We start from the raw sequence: 20,690 nt of genomic DNA on the forward strand, positions 1-20,690 counted from the left end.
TTCCTGTCGCCAAGTTGTGAGAGCCATAACTTTTTAATTTTTTCGTCGACGGAGCTGTATGAGGGTTTGTTTTTTTGCGAGACGAGTTATAGTTTTTATAGGTACCATTTTTGGATACATGCGACTTTTTGATCACTTTTTATCCTTTTTTTTTGGGAGACAAGGTGACAAAAAAAAAACCACAGCAATTCTGGCAGTATTTTTTTACTGTCGTTCACTGTGCGTATATATAAATAACATAATATTTTTATAGTTCAGGTCATTACGGACGCAGCGATACCAAATATGTATGACTTATTTTTTTCAATAATAAATTACTTGAAGCTCCAAATGTTTTTTTGATCTAATATATTGCACTACCTATGTAGTGCAATGTATTAAAACTGTCAGTTGTTCACTGACAGCAAGCCGATCAGGCCATTGTTAGGCCTCCTGTTGCCATAGTAGCAGTCACCTGCCTTGCCATCGCATGGCAGGCTGCCGATTTGATACAAACCGCTAAGATGCAGCGGTTGCTGTATTAGGCCTCCGGTTGCCATTGCAGTCACCGGCAACACAGCGATCACGTTGCTGGGGTGCCGGTGGCTAAAAACTCCTCACATGCTGCGATCTCTATTGATTGCAGCATCTGAGGGGTTAATCGGCCGGATCGGAGGCTAGCTCCAGTCCTGGTCGTTACATCAGGGTGCCAGCTGTAACATACAGCTGGCACCCGACGGTGATGGAGCTGGCTCAGCTCCTGAGCTAGCTCCATCTCCTTCACGTACAGTTACATGGGAATGCGTTAAAACACCAGTTCCCATTACGTAACTGTACGTGATATTGTGGGAAGGGGTTAACCTGAAGAAATTGGTTCTCTGTTTTTTTTTACAGTTTAGACAATATGTTATTATATTGAAGTCACTGTTTCCAAGGTTTTCACAAACGGTGGCATTCCTGCATTGTTAGATATTACCAGATCCAACCAAGCATCACTTCTTTTTCCCTGCAACAAGATGAGGAAATTTCTCCCCTTCGCAGTTGAAGCAGAACCATGACACCAATTAGTATCTGGTTAATTAAAATCTCCCATTATCACTACAGTACCAGCCTCTGCAGCTAGCTCCGTTTCTTTATATAGCTGACCTTCCATCTCCTCAGTAATGTTGAGGGGTCTATAGATTACACCCCAAAAAAAATTTCACAGTGTTTACCTCCCTTTGCAATTCCACCCACAAGATTTCAACATTCTCACAAACTTCAGCCACTATTGCCTCTTTAACAATCCCTTTCATATCACTTCTCACATATAGACGTACACCACCGCATTACCTATTTGCCCTGTATTTCAGAAACATTATAAAAGACTTACAGCCAATCATGTGAAGAGTCCATCCACGTTTCAGCAACACCAACTATATAAATTACCCATGGAACAGAAGGCGATAAATGTGACTGAATTGTATATGCACAGAGGTCACTAAGAAGAAAATGCGGTAGTAGGACTACACGAAGGTGAACAAAATCATACATGAACAAAGGTCACATGAAGAAAGAGAATGCGGTAGAAGAACTATATGCAGGTGAACAATGAAATACAGAAGATTAAGTGATTTAATAAACAAACCTGAACAGATAATATCACCAGCGCTCCAAGTTCCATCTTCTTGACATTCTCGATAATTGGTCGAAGACAACATCGTATAGCTGAAATGAAACGGATAACATTCAATGTAACTCAAAAAAAGGGTCATGCAACCATAACGAATGATATCAAAAAGTATAAAATGTTATTGAAATACTTAAAATATTGCACATAATAAAATCAATAATGAATCACCAAAAAAGACCAGTACAGATACTGAATGAATTAACAACCACAGTCAGCTTGGAATAGGAGGCTATAATGGAGTAAAATACCAGTATATATATGAAAAAATCTCTAATACAGCAGATAGCTGGTCATCTCGTCTCCGAGGTGACCAGACACACTTCTGAACATCTACCTAGGTGAGCTAATTTTTACTGTTATCTGAGAGTATCAGACAGATCCAGAGCAGTTAATAGCCACATAGATTTGCACCTCCTCTCATAGGTCCATATATATTTTTGGACAGGTGGTGTAATTTCATGTTACTGAAGCGTACAAATTACTATTTGACTAGCTATCTGCTGTCTTAGAGATCTTTTCGTATATACTGGTATTTTACTCCATAATAGTCTCCTATTCCAAGCTGACTGTGGTAGTTAATAATTCATTCAGTATGTGTACTGTTTTGTTTTTTTGGTGATCCATCATTGATTTCAATAAAATTTATACTTTTTGATATCATTAATTATGGTTGCATGACCCTTTTTTGAGTTAGGTTTAATATTTGCAAGGAGTTGCAAAAACTTTCAATTCTATGGACGATAGTTATGTATAAACAGGATAAAATTCAATGCAATAATTCTTAACTTATTTAATATCATGCTTTGTTTTTCTTCCTGTAAATTTAAACTTTCTTCACAGCAGTAGAGGGATGCTTTACAGTTTGAGATGGACATTGAATTCACCAGCCCCATCTCCGATAACAGTCTCCTCGATCTGCCTGAGCTGCTCTTCACTTTTATCTTAAATGGTCACTAAGGGCCTGTTCACATCACCGTTCATTTCCGTTCCGGGGTTCCGTCTGAGGTTTCCGTCGGGTGAACCCCGCAACGGAAAGTGAAAAGCACAGCCTCCGTTTCAGTTACCATTGATCTCAATAGTGACGGAAACATCGCTAATGGTTTCCGTTCGTCACCATTCCGGCAGGTCTGACGGAATCAATAGCGGAGTCGACTACGCTATTGATTCCGTCGGAAAACCGGATAAGTTAAGAATTATTGCATTGAATGTTATCCTGTTTATGCATATATATCGTCCACAGAATTGAAAGTTTTTACAACTCCTTGCAAACATTAAACCCAACTCAAAAAAGGGTCAGGCAACCATAACTAATGATATCAAAAAGTATAAATTTTATTGAAATACATAAAATATTGCACATAATAAAATCAATGATGGATCACCAAAAAAACAAAACAGTACACATACTGAATGAATTATTAACAACCACAGTCAGCTTGGAATAGGAGACTTCTGGAATAAAATACCAGTATATACGAAAAGATCTCTGACGGAACCCCGGAACGGAAATGAACAGTGATGTGAACAGGCCCTAACTTTAACAAACTTTTCATACATAAACAGTATAAGTGAACACAGAAAGATTTGTAATATATCTTATTAGAAAAAAATGTCTCCTAACTGTTCCCTTTCTGAATTTTTCTGCTAAATCAGCTCACTCAAGGATCACGTTACAGGTTCCCATAGAAGTCTATGGAGAGGGGTAGGGATGGGTTATCCCCATTACAGAAAGTGATCTTTGGAAACAGATTGCCAGGATCTCCACCAATCCTGAGTTTGTAAGGGAACGTAGTGCTGCCGTAGTGCCTTCATTTTCAGAAATAGTGGGGTCCCAGCGGTCCGCAAATCTGAGCGCTATAACCCTCTAACACCTTCCACAGTGCCTAATCTCCCGCTGAAGCAAAGGATAGAATATTCTAAAATCGAATCTATAATCCCATAAACATCTTTTGATCAAATATGTCTGCCTACTATTAATAACTAAGCTATAACATTCAATTTTCACTGTAGGCTGCAAATCAAGAAAATGAAAAAAAAAAAAAAAAAAAAAACTTTAAAAAATAAATAAATTCATTTTATGATTATATTGTATACTATTTCAATAATTTCTATAGTGTGATTGGTGCAACTTTTGAAATAATTTTTACTTTTTGAGATGCAGCTGTTGTGCGAAGACCTGAATCCATCAGGTCCGCATGAGTGACTGGTTCAGTGAAAGCGGGTCCTGCATGTCTCTGAATCCACCTGTAATCGATCATATCTAACTTATGAACTTAGATGTGATCGATAACAGGTAAATCCTGCATGTCAGAAATATCACAAGATACAGCTGTTCTGTATACAGTATACAGAGCAGCTGTATCTCAAAAAGCAAAAAAATTTTTTATAAAAAGTACTAAAAAGTCAAAGTAATTTTTAATAAAAAGTATTTTGAAAGTTGCACTAATCACACGGATACAATTTTCTTAAGAAAAACGATTGGCGTACATAGCCTTTAACCCCTTAATGACCGGAACTGAAAAGACCTTAATGACCAGCTAAATTTTTCTGTTTTTGCCTCTCTGCCTTTCAGCAGCCATAACTTTTTTATTTTTTCATTGACGTGGCTGTTTGAGGCCTTGTTTTATGCGAGAGAAATAGTATATTTTTCCCCACAGTTTGGGGGTAAAAAAAAATTTACGGCGTGAATATAGGAAAAAGCGATTCTTGGTATTGTTTTTCTTTTTTTTTTTATCCCGTTCATGTTTCACGCTAAATAACCTATTCGATTAATTCTTCAGGCGATTGTGGTCATTCAGATACCTAATATGTGTAGGTTTTCTGTTTTTATTTAGTGTAGGGGCAGTAAAATTTATTTTATGCAAAATAATGCCTTTTTTTGGGACTTTTTTTATTTATTTATTTTGTTACCTTTTTTGGATTCCCATTAAGGGATAACTTTATTTTATACTTATAATGTATTAGCATACTCCTGTATGCTAATACATTACACTGTGTCACTATGACACAGGCTGCTGTTAGGGCAGCACATAGTGTGCCCGAACAGCAGGCAAACGGAACAGACAGCCCTGGGGTCCCTTCTAGGTCCCCAGGGCTGACTGCAGAGGGATTCCCCGGTGTTTGATCGCATCACAGGGATTCCGGTGATGCGATCAAAGAGGGGAATTCCCTTTGATCATGTTGCGGTCACAGACCCCAGCTGTATTCAGGAGGCTTCTCTAAGATCAGGAGCTGTTAGTTACAACTCCTGCTTAGAGGATGAGCGCTCACACGAGCGCTCATCAGCCTCATCTACAGCGACGCCAAAAGACGTCATTGTAGACTGGTGACGTGCACCGCATGCCGTCAAAAGACGGGGGTGGTCATTAAGGAGTTAATTATGGAAATGAAAAATAATGGGTTACCAATCAAACTGTACCTGTAGTTCTAATTGAAAAATTATATGCTGCAGTACTTACTATAATATTTAAAGAGGCTCTGTCACCAGATTTTGCAACCCCTATCTGCTATTGCAGCAGATAGGCGCTGCAATGTAGATTACAGTAACGTTTTTATTTTTAAAAAACAAGCATTTTTGGCCAAGTTATGACCATTTTTGTAGTTATGCAAATGAGGCTTGCAAAAGTCCAAGTGGGTGTGTTTAAAAGTAAAAGTCCAAGTGGGCGTGTATTATGTGCGTACATCGGGGCGTTTTTAATACTTTTACTAGCTGGGCGTTCTGATGAGAAGTATCATCCACTTCTCTTCACAACGCCCAGCTTCTGCCTGATCACTGCTGTGACGTCACTCATAGGTCCTGCATCGTGTCAGACGAGCGAGGACACATCGGCACCTGAGGCTACAGTTGATTCTGCAGCAGCATCAGCGTTTGCAGGTAAGTAGCTACATTGACTTACCTGCTAACGCCGAGGCTGCTGCAGAATCAACTGAAGCCTCTGGTGCCGATGTGTCCGACACGATGCAGAACCTGTGAGTGACGTCACAGATCTGCACTGCCAGAAGCTGGGCGTTCTGAAGAGAAGTGGATGATACTTCTCATCAGAACGCCCAGCTAGTAAAAGTATTAAAAACGCCCCGATGTACGCACATAATACACGCCCACTTGGACTTTTGCAAGCCTCATTTGCATAACTACAAAAATGGTCATAACTTGGCCAAAAATGCTCGTTTTTTAAAAAGAAAAACGTTACTGTAATCTACATTGCAGCGCCGATCTGCTGCAATAGCAGATAAGGGTTGCAAAATCTGGTGACAGAGCCTCTTTAACTTCCTCTTCCTTTCTGATCTACAGCTTCACAGACAGCCGTGCTTCAAACTTACTGTAAAGGCTACGTTCACACATAGTGGAAATTATGCGGATTTTTCGTCCGGATTTGCATATGGAAAGTCTGCAGCGAATCAAAGTAGCTGCAAAGTGGAGATTTGAATAAATCTCACCCATTGGCTGTGGAAACTTTCCGTGCAGAAATTGACGTGTAAAAATCTGCCGTATGTCCATTTCTGTCGGATTTGTTGTAACACCTAAATTTTTCCCGTTTGTATTGATATTTACACGGTTTAATGTCTCAGATGTACTTTGAAATGAAAGCATAGAAGAAACAAACAAGTTAAGATGAATACAAATAATAGATTAACTTTGTTTCAACTAATTAAATATAGATTTTTGACTCATCAGAGTAGCCACCTCTAGCGGATATAACAGCTTTACACAACCGAGGCATTCTTTCTACAATTGAATTAAGATATTGGTCAGAAATGTCTTCCCAATATTGTTGCAGAAGTTCCCTGAAATGTACTGCACTTGTAGATTGCTTTGCTTTTACCCTTGTGTCTAGTTTATCCCAAACAAGCTCAATTGGGTTTAAGTCTGGAGACTGTGCAGGCCATTCCATTCTTTGAAGCCTACCAGCTTCTTCTGGTCTTCTTAGGTAGTTCTGATATATATCGTACTTCTTGGTTGTTTTGGATCATGGTCTTGCTGTAATATAAACCCCTGACCAAGTAGGTATATACCAGAGGGTAATGCATGGTGCATCAAAATGATGTGGTAACCCTTTTGTCCAGTGTGCCAGTAACCCTGTGCAAGTTGCCAAATCTGGATGTAACAAAAGAGCCCCAAACCATCATGCTTCCTCCTCCGTGTTTGACAGTTGGTGTCACACACCGAGAAAGCATCCTTTCACGTACTCGACGAGGTACAAAAACCCTGCGCGATGTACCAAAGATGTCAAATTTGGATTCCTCAGTCCATAAGACCTTCTTCCACTCTTCAATAGTTCACTGGAGGTGCTGCTTGGACCAGGCAAGTCTTTTTTTTCTTATTTTACAAAATTAGCAGTGGCTTTCTAACGGATACTCGACTTGTCAAACATGCAGATAGAAGTTTTCTCTTCATAGTTAAAATGGAAACTTGTTTATTTCTTGCTGAATTAAGCTGGGCTTGAAGATTTTGTGCTGTGAGGCGCCAATCACATAAACTGTTGACACTCCAAAACTTTACATCTGATTTTGTAATGGCCTTTGGTCTGCCAGACCTCTTCCTGACAGTTTCCACCAATATAATGCAGCACAGCTTATTATTGAAGCATAATGTAGAAGCTTGTGTTTGTTAGATCTATTCTATAGTTCACTTTATATGCAAAACAGGGATTACTCTGCTTCTGAACTTGCTCAAGTCTTGGATACTATTTAATTTCCAGATAGATCAATGTTGGATGCCCCTATTTCCAGAGCTGAAATCATTGCAGCAATTAATATTTTACAAGGTTTCAAAGCATATGGACCGTATTGTCTCCGACGATACGTTACTACGTTACTATTTAAACCGACGATACGTTACTATTTATTACGTTTTCAATATGCGTTTAGTATTGAGCTATTGCCCCCTTCAATGTACGAGGCAATAATTACTTTATTACTGAAGGAAGGCAAAGTCAAGTTCTTTGCCGAACCTTATCGACCAATTTCTCGAACTAATTCGGACGCTAAAATATTCTGTAAGATTTTAGTGAATCGCCTTGACTGGATTGTTGGAGGTTTGGCACATGAGAATTATTCAGGCTTCATGTGTTGCAGATCAACGTCTATTTACCTGCATATGGTCTTTTTAAATATACACCTTCCGCGAATGGGAATTGCTTGTTAATCTTACTGGAAGTGGTCAAAGCATTTGACTGTGTGGAGTGGGAATTCATGTTTGAAATTTTGAATAGGTTTTGCTTCAGCTCAAGCTTCATTAAATGGATTAGGACTATGTATAAAAATCCATCAGCATGTGTCTGTTAATGAGACCAGGTCATAATTTTTTTGTTTGCAGAGGGGAACGAGGCAGGGCTGTCACCTTTTCCATCTTTTGTTTAATCTAGTATGTGAGCCTTTCACTCTTTTGATAAGACAACTCTCGTGTATCTGTCTTTGAACAGGAAGGTTTCTCCAAAAATGTTTTACTATATGCTGATAGCCGTGTAAAGGAGCAGGCTGATCCTTTTAGATCACTAGAGGTACTATTTGAAATTTTCTGTCTTCTTTGTAAACTGGCAGAAATCAAACATACTACCCTTGAACAACCACCCGATTGAAAATAGTTTTTGTCTTAGGGTAGTTTCTTCCATCTTATACTTGGGTGTTGTGATATCCCCTCATCCTGAAGAATTTCACTTAATTTGAAACCCCATATTAAGACGTTAAAAACTAAAATCAATCTTTTGGAAGTGACTTTCACTTCTGGCTATGGTTTTACATCACCTTCTGCATCTCTCCGATATGGCTGTTGGATTTTTGGTTCAAATTTCTTAGAAGTTTCTATTAAACGTATATGGCATATTTGGAGAATAAGAATGAAAATTTATTAGTTTTACTCTAGACTAGATTGGGGTGGCCTTGGTGTACCGTATTTTAACCATGATTTTTGGGAGCAGTCTCATAACACTGCACTTGCACGGAGTCCTATCTAAGTGCAGCAAGTGATAGATCAGTGACATAGAACTACTGTCCCCTAACTGCAGCGTCTCAGTGTATCCTATGTGATGCAGCTTCAGCCTGTCTCTTTGCATACAGCACTCACAGATAGTATAGACATTCAGTATGAGTCAGGGGTGTTTTGTTTAACTCTACAGCTAATTATTGTATGGGCTCACCTATTATATCACTGCACTCATGCTCCCTTAGAGAAGGCAGAAATGATCTCCTCAGTAGCACTATATACATGGGGAACCAGAGAGGAACAAGGAGGGTAGAGCTGGGTGGGGAGTATCTCTGTGCTGCCAGCAGGTATTTGATAGGTGATAATGTAATCCTGTAGTTCACAGGAAGTCAGCCATTCAGGAGAAACTGACCTGTCTACACATGAAAACATGGTCTATTTTGGGGGTCAGACTGAGATCACATGACAGCTCCCCATAATGAAAGGCTCAAAATGTATAGATAGATGCAACTGAGCTGGGAAGAAACAAAATCACACTGGTAAAATACTGCTGGTGAATAACCATGCAATGTGCAAAAAAAAAAAAAAAAAGTTTGCCGGAGTGCTTCTTTAAAGAGGCTCTATCACCACATTATAAGTGCCCTATCTCCTACATAATGTGATCGGTGCTGTAATGTAGATAAGAGGTTTTTATTTTGAAAAACGATCATTTTTGAGCAAGTTATGAACAATTTTAGATTTATGCTAATGAGTTTCTTAATGGCCAACTGGGCGTGTTTTTACTTTTGACCAAGTGGGTGTTGTAAAGAAGTGTATGAGGCTGACCAATCAGTGACCAATCAGTGTCATACACTTCTTATTGTTTCAGCCCAGATTCATTCACTGCACAATCACACGGTGCTGTGGATCATGCGGAGCTGGAACAATGAGAAGTGCATGAAGCCGATTGGTCACTGATTGGTTAGCGTCATACACTTCTTTACAACACCCACTTGGTCAAAAGTAAAAACACAGTTGGTCATTAAGAAACTCATTAAAATAACTTGCTTAAAAATGATCGTTTTTCAAAATAAAAACCACTCCGGTTATCTATATTACAGCGCCGATCAGATTATGTAGGAGATAGGGCACTTATATAAATTTATGTGTTTTTATTTAATAAAATATTATATAGACTTTGTGTTTTCACACACACAATGTTTTTTTTTTTTATTAACACTTTCTTACTTTACTGGGGCTGCCATGATTTATTTAATCTCTGTAGGTGTCTCTTAACGACACATACACAGATGGAATACGGCAGCTACAGGGCATAGGACATAATGAACGGCTCCCGTTCATTGCGTCCTCCGCTTCTGCTGTTTCACTCTGGGCGGGCGTGCAGCAGAGCTGTGCGTGGGCGCACGCTTAGCAGCACTGAGCGTGCGCGCAGCAGAGCTGTGCGTGTGGCAGAGCCGTGGGGGGTTGTGTAATGGTGGGCGTGTGTGTGTGGGTTGTGTGATGTGGGGGTGTGTGTGTGTGCAGGGTCCTCTAGTATTTATTGTGGGGTGTAGACAGAAGTCACTGTAGGCGAGTATGAGTATTTATATTTTTCATATTACTAACTTTATTATTTTTGCTTTGCAGGTTCCGCGGGGCATATTGTAGATTCGTTGGACTACTGCGATCTACGCTTTTGTTTTTTTAATAAAATGGTTAGCGAGGATTGTGTGGGGGAGTTTTTATTTCAATAAAAATATTTTCTAATCTCTGTGTTTTTTTAATACTTTATTACCACCTTAGTAATGCCAGTTGTCTATTTGACGACATCCATTACTAAGGTGGGGCTTAGTGTTAGCCAGTAAAGAGCTAGCACTAACCCCTAACATTGCACTAACATGAAGCCTCGCCTTAGTAATGGACATCGTCAAACAGACAACTGGCATTACTAAGGTGGTAATAAAGTAGTAAAAAAAAACAGACATAAGAAAATATTTTTATAGAAATAAACACTCCCACACAATCCTCACTAACCATTTTATTTAAACAAACACCGTAGATCATCACAGTAGACCACCGAATCTATGACGTAGTCCAATAGGTCCAGCGGAACCTGCAAAAAAAATAAAGTTAGGTCTCAAGCACCCTTCAGTGAAATGCCTCAGTGTGCTATCCGTTTTTTGTGAACAGATAGCACACAGAGCCATTTATTTCTATGGGGCCATGCACACTTCCTCTTTATTTGCAGAGGTGTTTTTGCAGTTTGTGTGTGTGCTTTTTGCAAGTTTTTGGGCGCGTAGTTAGGACTCCCACTGATTCTGGGAATATTTGGTGCATTTTATGTGCAAAGGAATTGACTCGGCACTTCTTTATTTACACAACGCGTTTTTTAAAAAAACAGTGCGCTTTACCAATTATGTAAATGAAAAGCGTAATCAAGCGTTATTTAATGCGGTTTTTGGCACGTAAAATGCGCAAAAAAAAAACAAAACATGTCAAATACACGGTGTGAACCTGTCAACTGTAAAGTAATTTACCACAGGGGCTTCCCTCTTGACTTTCATCATTCTTAGCCATTTGCTGTGTCCTATAGCTTCAACCAGTTGCATCGTAAATGCTCTCCCAAAATGGGAGCCGGACACTGCTTAGCAATTTGAAGACACCTTTTCCTGGCTTGTAGCCAAAAATAGGGAGGGGGCGTGAGATTCACTCCCACATTTACAACAGCTGTGAGTCAGCTTGCTTTCCCTTATTTACCTTGCTGTAATTCTGGGAAGTGCTCCCTCTGGTGGCCAACATAGGAAAAAAATGTCAAATTATTATTTCATTTTTAATACTTCCTAACATGTGGAAGAAAAAAAAAATGCAGCCAAAAACGTAAATATAATAAAAATAAGTAACTTAAAAAAAAATAAATTTTCATTCGCAACACATTCCCTTTAGAGAGCGGAATGTAAAGGAAAGTAATGCATAAGGCCCAGTTCACAGTGTTTTTTTACGCTGATTTTGGCACAAACGTCAGAATAAGCATTAACCCCTTCCCGCTCCTGGACGTACTATTAGGTCATGGTAGCTGTATCGTTCGCGCTCCATGACCTAATAGTACGTCTCGGGAGTAACGGCCATTTCGGCCGTCCTCCCGACACATACAGGAGCTGTGACAGCTGCGGTCTCGTACAGCAGCTGTCACAGCTCCTACAGCGGGGACCGATCGCTGTGTCCCCGCTGATTAAGCCCTTAAAAGCCGCGTTCAATAGAGATTGCGGCTTTTTAGGGGTTAAGCTGCCATCGCCCGCCAGCTACACGATAGCGGCCTGCGATGGGGACTATGGCAACCGGACACCAAACAATGGCATCCGGCTATGCCATCGACGGAAGCCAGGACCCACTATGCTTGCTGTCAGTGAGTAGCTGACAGTTCGAATACACTGCACTACGCATGTAGTGCAGTGTATTAGAATTACGATCAGGGCCTCCTGCCCTCAAGTCCCCTAGTGGGACAAAGTAATAAAGTTAAAAAAAAGTTAAAAAAAAAAAAGATGTGTAAAAATAAGAAAATAAAAGTTTTAAAAGTATTAAAAGTAAAAATCCCCCTTTTTACCTTATCAGTCCTTTATTATTAATAAAAATATATGAACAAACAAATAAACTCTACATAATTGGTATCGCCGTGTCCGTAACGGCCTGAACTACAAAATTATTTCGTTATTTATCCCGCAGGGTGAACGGCGTAAAAGAAAATAATAATAAACCGTACCACAATCAGAATTGTTTGATCACTTCACCTCCCAAAAAATGGAATAAAAAGAGATCAAAAAGTCGCATGTACCTAAAAATGGTACTGATCGAAACTACAGTTCGTTACGCAAAAATAAGTCCTCGCACGGCTTTATTGATGGAAAAATAAAAAAAGTTCTGGCTTAGAATAAGGTAACACAAAAAGTGAATGATTTTTTACAAAACTTATTTTATTGTGCAAACGCCATAAGACATAAAAAAACTATAAACATCTGGTATCGTCGTAATCGTATCGCCACGCAGAATAAAGTGAATATGTCATTTATAGCACACGGTGAATGCTGTAAAAAAAAACGAAAAAAAAAACAATAGTAGAATTGCTGTTTTTTAGTCACCACGCCACCTAAGAATAGAATAAAAACTGATCAAAAAGCCGCATGCACCCCAAGAAAACTACAATGAATTCCTCAAGGGGTCTCGTTTCCAAAATGGGGTCACTTTTTGTGGGTTTCCACTGTTTTGGCACCACAAGACCTCTTCAAACCGGACATGGTGCCTAATAAAAAAGAGGCCTCAAAATCCACTAGTTGCTCCTTTGCTTCTGAGGCCGCTGCTTCAGTCCATTACCGCACTAGGGCCACATGTAGGATATTTCTCAAAACTGCAGAATCTGGGTAATAAGTATTAAGTTGCGTTTCTCTGATAAAACCTTTTGTGTTATAAAAAAAATGGTATAAAGAGGATTTTCTGACAAAAAAAAAATGTAAATTTCACCTCTACTTTGCTGTAAATTTCTGTGAAACACCTAAAGGGTTCATAAACTTTTTAAATGCTGTTGTGAATACTTTGAGGGGTCGAGTTTCTAAAATGGGGTGTTTGATAGGGGTTTCTAATATATAGGCCCCTCAAAGCAACTTCAGAACTGAACTGTAACCTAAAAAAATTAATAAATTAGGCAATACTTTGCTTCTTACATTATACTGATAATGAGCCGTGTACACCCCGAGATGACCCCAGTTTTGACCGTTTGTATAAACGGAGACCCCTATTAGACAGTTTCAGTGCCCGGTTTTCCCAAGCAAACACCCCCGAGAAGTGTATTTCTATTGATGAGTCCTTGGTACATTTTAAAGGGAGGCTTCAATTCCGCCAGTACCTGCCGAGTAAGAGGGCAAGGTATGGCGTGAAGATGTATAAGCTATATGAGAGTGCACCAGACTGCATCCTGGACTACAATTGGTACATGGGAGGGGTGGACTTGTCAGATCAAGTCCTGAAGCCCTACAGCGCCATGCGGTGTGGTATAAGAAGCTGGCCGTGCACATCATACAGATGGCATTGTACAATGTGTACGTGCTACGTCGATGTACAGGCCAGACGGGAACATTCATGGAATTTCAAGAGGTGATTATCAACAACCTAATCTTTAGGGACCAAGAAGGGGGGGGGGGGGCACCCAGTACTTCTGGAAGCGAGGCCACACGCATCGTACCAGGGCAACACTTTCCAGGAGAAGTTCCCCAAACTGGCAAGAAGGGAAAAAGTCAAAAGAGGTACAAAGTCTGCTATAAGAGGTGGATAAGGGAGGACACAATATATCAATGTGACACGTGTCCCGAAAAACCGGAGCTCTGTATGAAAGAGTGTTTTAAAGTTTATCATACATCCCTTGGCTTATAATTTACCCCAATTTTACTTACCCTGATGTACTCCGCACAGCTTATCCCCCTTCGTCTTTCCCCTCTGGGCCCTGCTGTGTGCCCAGGCAGCTGATAACAGCCACATGTAGGGTATTGCCGTACCCAGGAGAACCCACATTACAGTTTATGGGGTGTATGTCTCCGGTCAAAATGCTCACTACACCTCTAGATGAATGCCTTAAGGGTGTCGTTTTTAAAACGGGGTCACTTCTTGCGGGTTTCAACTGTACTGGTACCTCAGGGGCTTCTGCATACATGACTTAGCACCAGAAAATCCCAAGTAGGCCAAATGGTGGTCCTTTCGTTCTGAGCCCTCCCATGGGCCCAAACGGCAGTTTATCACCACAAATGGGGTATTGCCGCACTAAGGACAAATTTGGCAACAAAATGGAGTATTTTATTTCTTTTTTTGAAAATAAGAATTTTTGAGCTAAAACGACATATTGGAAAAAATATATATTTTTTTTTAATTCCCAGCCCAATTCAAATAAGTTCTGTGAAGAAACTATGGGGTCTAAATGGTCACATTACCCATAAATGAATTCCTTGAGGGGTGTAGTTTCCAAAATGGGGTCACTTCTGGTGTGTTTCCATTGCTTTGATACCTCTGGGGCTCTGCAAATGCGACATGGCACCCGAAATCCAAACCAGCAAAATCTGCACTCCAAAGAACACACAACTCTCCTTCCCTTCTGAGGCCTCCCATGGGCCCAAACGGCAGTTTATTGCCACAAATGGGGTATTGCCGCACTAAGGAGAAATTGGGCAATAAAATGGGGTATTTTGTTCCCTGTGAAAATAAGAAATTTTGATAAAAAAAATGACATCTTATTGGAAAAAATGTCATTTTTTTCATTTCACAGCCCAATTCAAATAGGTGCTGTGAAAAAACTGTGCGGTCAAAATGGTAACAACAACCATAAATGATTTCCTTTAGGGGTGTAGTTTCCAAAATGGGGTCACTATTGGGGGGATTCCTACTGTTTTGGCACCTCAACAGCTTTTCAAACCTGGCATGCTGCCTAAAATATATTCTAATAAAAAAAGAGGCCTCAAAATGCACTAGGTGCTGCTTTGCTTCTAGGGCTTGTGTTTTAGTCCACGAGCGCAGTAGAGCCACATGTGGGACATTTCTAAAAACTGCAGAATCTGGACAATACATATTTAGTAGTGTTTCTCTGGTAAAACCTTCTGTGTTACAGAAAAAAACCCGAATATAATTGAAATTCAGCAGGAAAAATGAAATTTGCAAATTTCACCTGCACTTTGCTTTAATTCCTGTGAAATGCCTGAAGGGTTAAAAAACTTTCTAAATGCTGTTTTGAATACTTTGAGGGGGTCTAGTTTTTAAAATGTGTTTTATCAGGGTTTCTAATACATAGGCCCCTCAAAGCCACTTCAGAACTGAAGAGGTACCTTAAAAAAAAGGCTTTTGACATTTTCTTAAAAATATGAAAATTTACTGTTTATGTTCTAAGCCTTGTAACGTCCAAGAAAAAGAAAAGAATGTTCAAAAAACGATGCCAATCTAAAATAGTCATATGGGAAATGTGAACTAGTAAATATTTTGAGTGGTATAACCGTCTGTTTTACAAGCAGATGCATTTAAATTCTGAAAAATTCTATTTTTTCAAAATTTGCAATTTTTCACCAATAAACACTGAATATATGGACCACATTTTACCACGAACATGAAACCCAATGTGTCACGAGAAAACAATCTCAGAATCGCTTGGATAGGTTTAAGCATTCCGACATTATTATCACATAAAGGGAAATATGTCAGATTGGAAAAATGGGCTCTGAGCCTTAAGGCCAAAACAAGGCTGCGTCCTTAAGGGGTTAAAAGAAACTTTCAATCTTTCTCCATGGATTTAATTTGGTGCAAAAGCCATGCCATGCCAAGTAAGAAACACTGCAGAGGGAAAAGATGATGGTGGTTTGGCGGTCCATAAACTTTGGGTATATTATTTATCTTCTAAACTAAAACATATCAAGGGTTAGGGGTGACAGTAACTGCAGACTCTGTCCGAGCTTTTATTGCAACACTTTTTAAATACAGAAAACCTATAAGAGGCGATTGAAGCTCGTAGATTTTAGAGCAGCTCTGGGGTATTCGTACTCTATATTTCATAAAACCTCGAGGAAATTGAGAGGTGTTCTTAATATTACGGACTGTTCAGCCTACACCTTTATTTGGGATAATCCATGGCTTTGGAAATCATTCTGCCTGAAAGGCTTTACTGGTTGGCAGCAACTGGGAATGAGATGTATATTACACGTGGCACAGGGCTCAGATTGGAACACGAGTTACCTCAGTCTCACTTTTAGGCTGTGTTCACATGGGATGGGTAAAAGCAAGCAGCATAGCCGTCCTGTGCGCCACAGGGAATTCCGGGCGAAAAACCGCAAACTGTGGTGCAGTTTTTCGCCCGGTATGTCCGCTGCGGAAAACTGCAGTACCAGCCGGCCTGTGATTGGCTGCAGCGACGGTCACCTGGAATGAAGCGTCATCCCTGGAGGCCGGCCTTCTGACTTCACCCAGGCCGGCCCCATGGGATGAAGTTTCATCCCATGTGACCGCCACTACAGTTCAATTTGTACCTATGATTATTAGCATATGCGTGTATGCGAAAACATTACACAGTATCACTATGAGCCTGCTGTTAGGGAAACTTTTAGTTGCATACTGAACAGCCAGCCCTGGGGTCCTTTCTAGGTGCACGGCTGACTGCAGAGGGTTCCACCAGTCTCCATTTCCAGTGATGCAATTGAATACGGAACACGCTTTGATCAAGCAGCAGTCATGGACGGTGGCGATCAAAGGGTAAAACAGCTAGGGTCGGAATTTCCTGTGATCTCAAATATAATCCGGACCTGCACCACCCACTGTCAAAACACAGTGGGCGGACGGGAAGGGGTTAAATTAATTTGTCTCCCTTTAACCCCTTCCCGACATTTGCCGTACATGTACGTCATGGAAAGTACTGACTTCCCGCATCTTGCCGTACATGTACGCCAAATGTTTGGGACCGGCTCAGAAGCTGAGCCGGTGCCATCATCACCGGATCTCAGCTGTATCTTACAGCTGACATCCGGCTGTAACGGCGGGGACCGAAATTAGCTTCGATCCCCGCCATTAACCCCTTAAGTGCAGCGCTCAAACGCGATCGCTGCACTTAAGGTGTTTGCAGCTCATCGGAACCCCAGTAATGAAATTGCCGGGGTTCCGGTGGCTGCAATGGCAACCGGAGGCCTAATACTGGCCTCCCGGTCTGCCTAGCACCGAAGCCGGTCAAGATCCGCCCGGCGGCGGAGCCTGATCAGCTTCCGTAGCTGCCGGCAAGATGGCGCCGGGTCAGGAGCTGATCCGGCGTCATCAGCGGTGGAAGTCAGCTGTACTGTACAGCTGACATCCACCTGTAACGGCAGGAACCGGAGCTAGCTCCGATCCCTGCCATTAACCCCTTCGATGCAGCAATCGAAAGCGATTGCTGCATCGAAGCGGTTACTAGCATATCGCCAGCCCTGACAGGCAATCGGGACTGGCGACTGCTGTTATGGCAACAGGAGACACAATGGTCTCCTGCTCTGCCATTACGGAAGCCGATTTAGGCCCCGCCGGGAGGCGAAGCCTAATCGGCTTGCTGTCAGTGATTGACTGACAGATCTAATACATTGCACTACATAGGTAGTGCAATGTATTAGAAAAAAAAAAATCTGACCGTTGGAACTTCAAGTCCCCTAGTGGGACTTGAGAAAAAGTGTAAAAAAAGTATAAAAAAGTGTAAAAAAAAGTGCAAAAAATAAAAGTTTGAAAACAATAAAAGTTTCAAGTAATCAAATAAAACACAATCCCCCTTTTACTCTTATCAAGTCCTTTATTATTGAAAAATAATAATAAACCATATGTATTTGGTATCGCCACGACCGTAACGACCGGAGGTATCAAAATATTATATTATTTATTGCACGCGGTGAACAGCGTAAAAAAAACCGTAAAAAACGTTACCAGAGTTTGTTTTTTGGTCACTTTGCCCTACAAATATTAGAATAAAAAGTGATTAAAAAGTCGCACGTATCCAAAAATGGTACCTATAAAAACTATAGCTCGTCCCGCAAAAAACAAGCCCTCATACACCTCCGTCGACAAAAAAATTAAAAAGTTATGGTTCTCACAACTTGGCGACAGAAAAAGTACATTCTTTTTACAAAAGTAATTTTATTGTGCAAAAAGTTGTAAAACATAAAAAAGTTCTATAAATTCGGTATCGCCGGAATCATACTGACCCACAGAATAAAGTTAACATGTAATTTATAACGCATGGTGAACGCTGTATAAAAAAAAAAACGAAAAAAGCTGTGCCAGAATTGCGTTTTTTTGTTTACCTGGCATCCCAAAAAATAGGATAAAAGGTGATCAAAAAGTCGCATGTACCCCAAAATGGTACCAATAATAACTACAGCTCGTCCCGCAACAAACCAGCCCTCATACCGCTACGTCTATGAAAAATAAAATGAGTTATGGCTCCAATAAGTCAGGAAATAAAAAAATATGCAGTTGTGCCCGAGGGGAACATTTCTTCTGTTTGAAGAGGCGATTTTTCAAGGACCTAAAATTAGGGAACCAGGAAAGGGAGGGCCCAAACATATCCGCTGGAAGCGACGGTGCCCGTATTATACCAGGACAACACTTTCCCAGCAAAATTCCCCAAACTACAAAGGCGCGGAGTGTGGACCAAAAGGGGGATAAGAAATGACACCATTTATCAGTGCGACACCGGCCTGTGCGGAAAGGATTGCTTCACAGCGTAACACACATCTATGGATCATTTTATTGGTTTTTTTTACCCCATTATTATACCACCTGACTATGCCCCTTATATACTCCGCCCGGCTTACATATGCCCTACATTATAAACGGAAACACCAGTAAGACTCCAAACAAAACTACTACCAAGCAAAATCCACGCTCCAAAAGCCAAATGGCATTTCCTCCCATCTGAACCCTACAGCGTGCCCAAACAGCAGTTTCCTTCCACATATATGGCATCGTCATACCCGGGAGAACCCTTTTAGCAATTTTTGGGGTGTGTGTCTCCAGTGGCATAAGCTGGGCACGACATATTTGCCACTGAATGGCATATCTAGGGAAAAATATAAATTTTTAATTTGCACCATCCACAGCGCATTTATTAATGGAAAAGACCTGTGGGGTGAAAATGCTCTCTACACCCCTTAATAAATGCCTTGAGGGGTGCAGTTTCCATAGTGGGGTCACTTCCCAGGGGTTTATTTTTATTATTTCACATCAGAGCCTCTGCAGTTGTGAACCAATACTTTGTAAATCGCCAAATTAGGCCTCAATTTTACATGGTACCCTTTCACTCCTGAGCCTGGTCGACTGTCCAGGCAAGAGATTAGGGCCACATGTAGGGTGTTTCTAAAACCAGGAAACCCAGCATAATAATTAGAGAGCTGTCTCGTTATGGTGGCACAAGCCGGGCACCACATATTGTCCACATATCTGTGGAAAAAATCCCATTTTCACTCTGCAACATCGAGTTCACACCAATTTCTACAAAACACCTGCAGGGTTAACATGCTCACTACACCCGTAGGTAAATGCATTGAGGGGTGTAGTTTCCAAAATGGGGTCACTTCTGGGGGGTTTCCACTGTTTTGGGCCCACAGGCACCCAGAAACCAATCCAGAAACATCTGCACTCCAAATGGCGGTCCTTCCCTTCTGAGCCCTGCCGTGTGCCCAAACAGCAGTTTATGACCACATATGGGGTATTGCCGTACTCGGTAGAAATTGCTTTACAAATGTTGGGTTCTTTTTTTCCTTTATTTGTTGCGAAAATGAAAAAATTTGCGCTAAAGCTACGTCTTATTGAAGAAAAAGGATTGTTTTTATTTTCACTGCCCAATTCTAATAAATTCTATGAAACATCTGTGGGGTCAAAATGCTCACTACGCCCCTAGATGAATTCCTCAAGAGGTGTAGTTTCCTAAATGGTGTCACTTTTTGGGCGTTTTCATTGTTTTTTCCCCCCAGGGGCTTTGCAAATGTGACATGGCCGCCGCAAACCATTCCTGCTCAATGTTATCTCCAAAAGCCAAATAGCGCTCTTTCCCTTCTAAGCCAAGCCGTGTCTCCAAACAGCCGTTTATTACCACATGTGGGGCATTGTTTTACTCGGGAGAAATTGCTTTACAAATTTTGTGGTGCTTTTTCTCCTTCAGTCCTTGTGGAAATGAGTAAAAATAAGCTAAACCTACATTTTCTTTGAAAAAATGTTGATTTTTATTTTCAGGGCCTACTTCCAATAATTTCTGCAAAAAACCTGTGGGGTCAAAGAGCTCACTATACCCCTAGATAATTTCCTCAATGGGCGTAGTTTCCAAAATGGGGTCACCTGTGGGGGGTTTCCACTGTTTTGTCCCCTCAGGGGCTTTGTAAATGTGACATGGCCTCCACAAACCATTCCTGCTAAACTTGAGCTCCAAAAGCCAAATAGCGCTCTTTCCCTTCTCAGCCTCGCCGTGTCTCCAAACAACCGGTTATTACCACGTGGGGTATTGTTTTACTCGGGAGAAATTGCTTTACAAATTTTACGGTGCTTTTTCTCCTTTAGTCTTTGTGAAAATGAGAAAAAAAAATCGCTAAACCTACATTTTCTTTGAAGAAATGTTGA

At 40.7% G+C, this 20,690-nt stretch overlaps 1 protein-coding gene across 4 annotated transcripts in view; it reads right to left on the reverse strand.

Annotated features, from left to right (window-relative positions):
• The window catches only part of LOC142743190 (complement decay-accelerating factor-like), a 178,961-nt gene that overhangs the window by 28,675 nt on the left and 129,596 nt on the right, over positions 1-20,690 (reverse strand). For all 4 annotated transcript variants that reach the window (XM_075853686.1, XM_075853683.1, XM_075853684.1 and 1 more), the window contains exon 11: positions 1,607-1,686. In XM_075853686.1, coding sequence (XP_075709801.1) covers positions 1,607-1,686 — 80 coding nt within the window. The remainder of the gene's footprint in view (positions 1-1,606; positions 1,687-20,690) is intronic.

Source organism: Rhinoderma darwinii, chromosome 2 (assembly GCF_050947455.1).
Source record: "Rhinoderma darwinii isolate aRhiDar2 chromosome 2, aRhiDar2.hap1, whole genome shotgun sequence".
Lineage (NCBI taxonomy): Eukaryota > Metazoa > Chordata > Amphibia > Anura > Rhinodermatidae > Rhinoderma > Rhinoderma darwinii.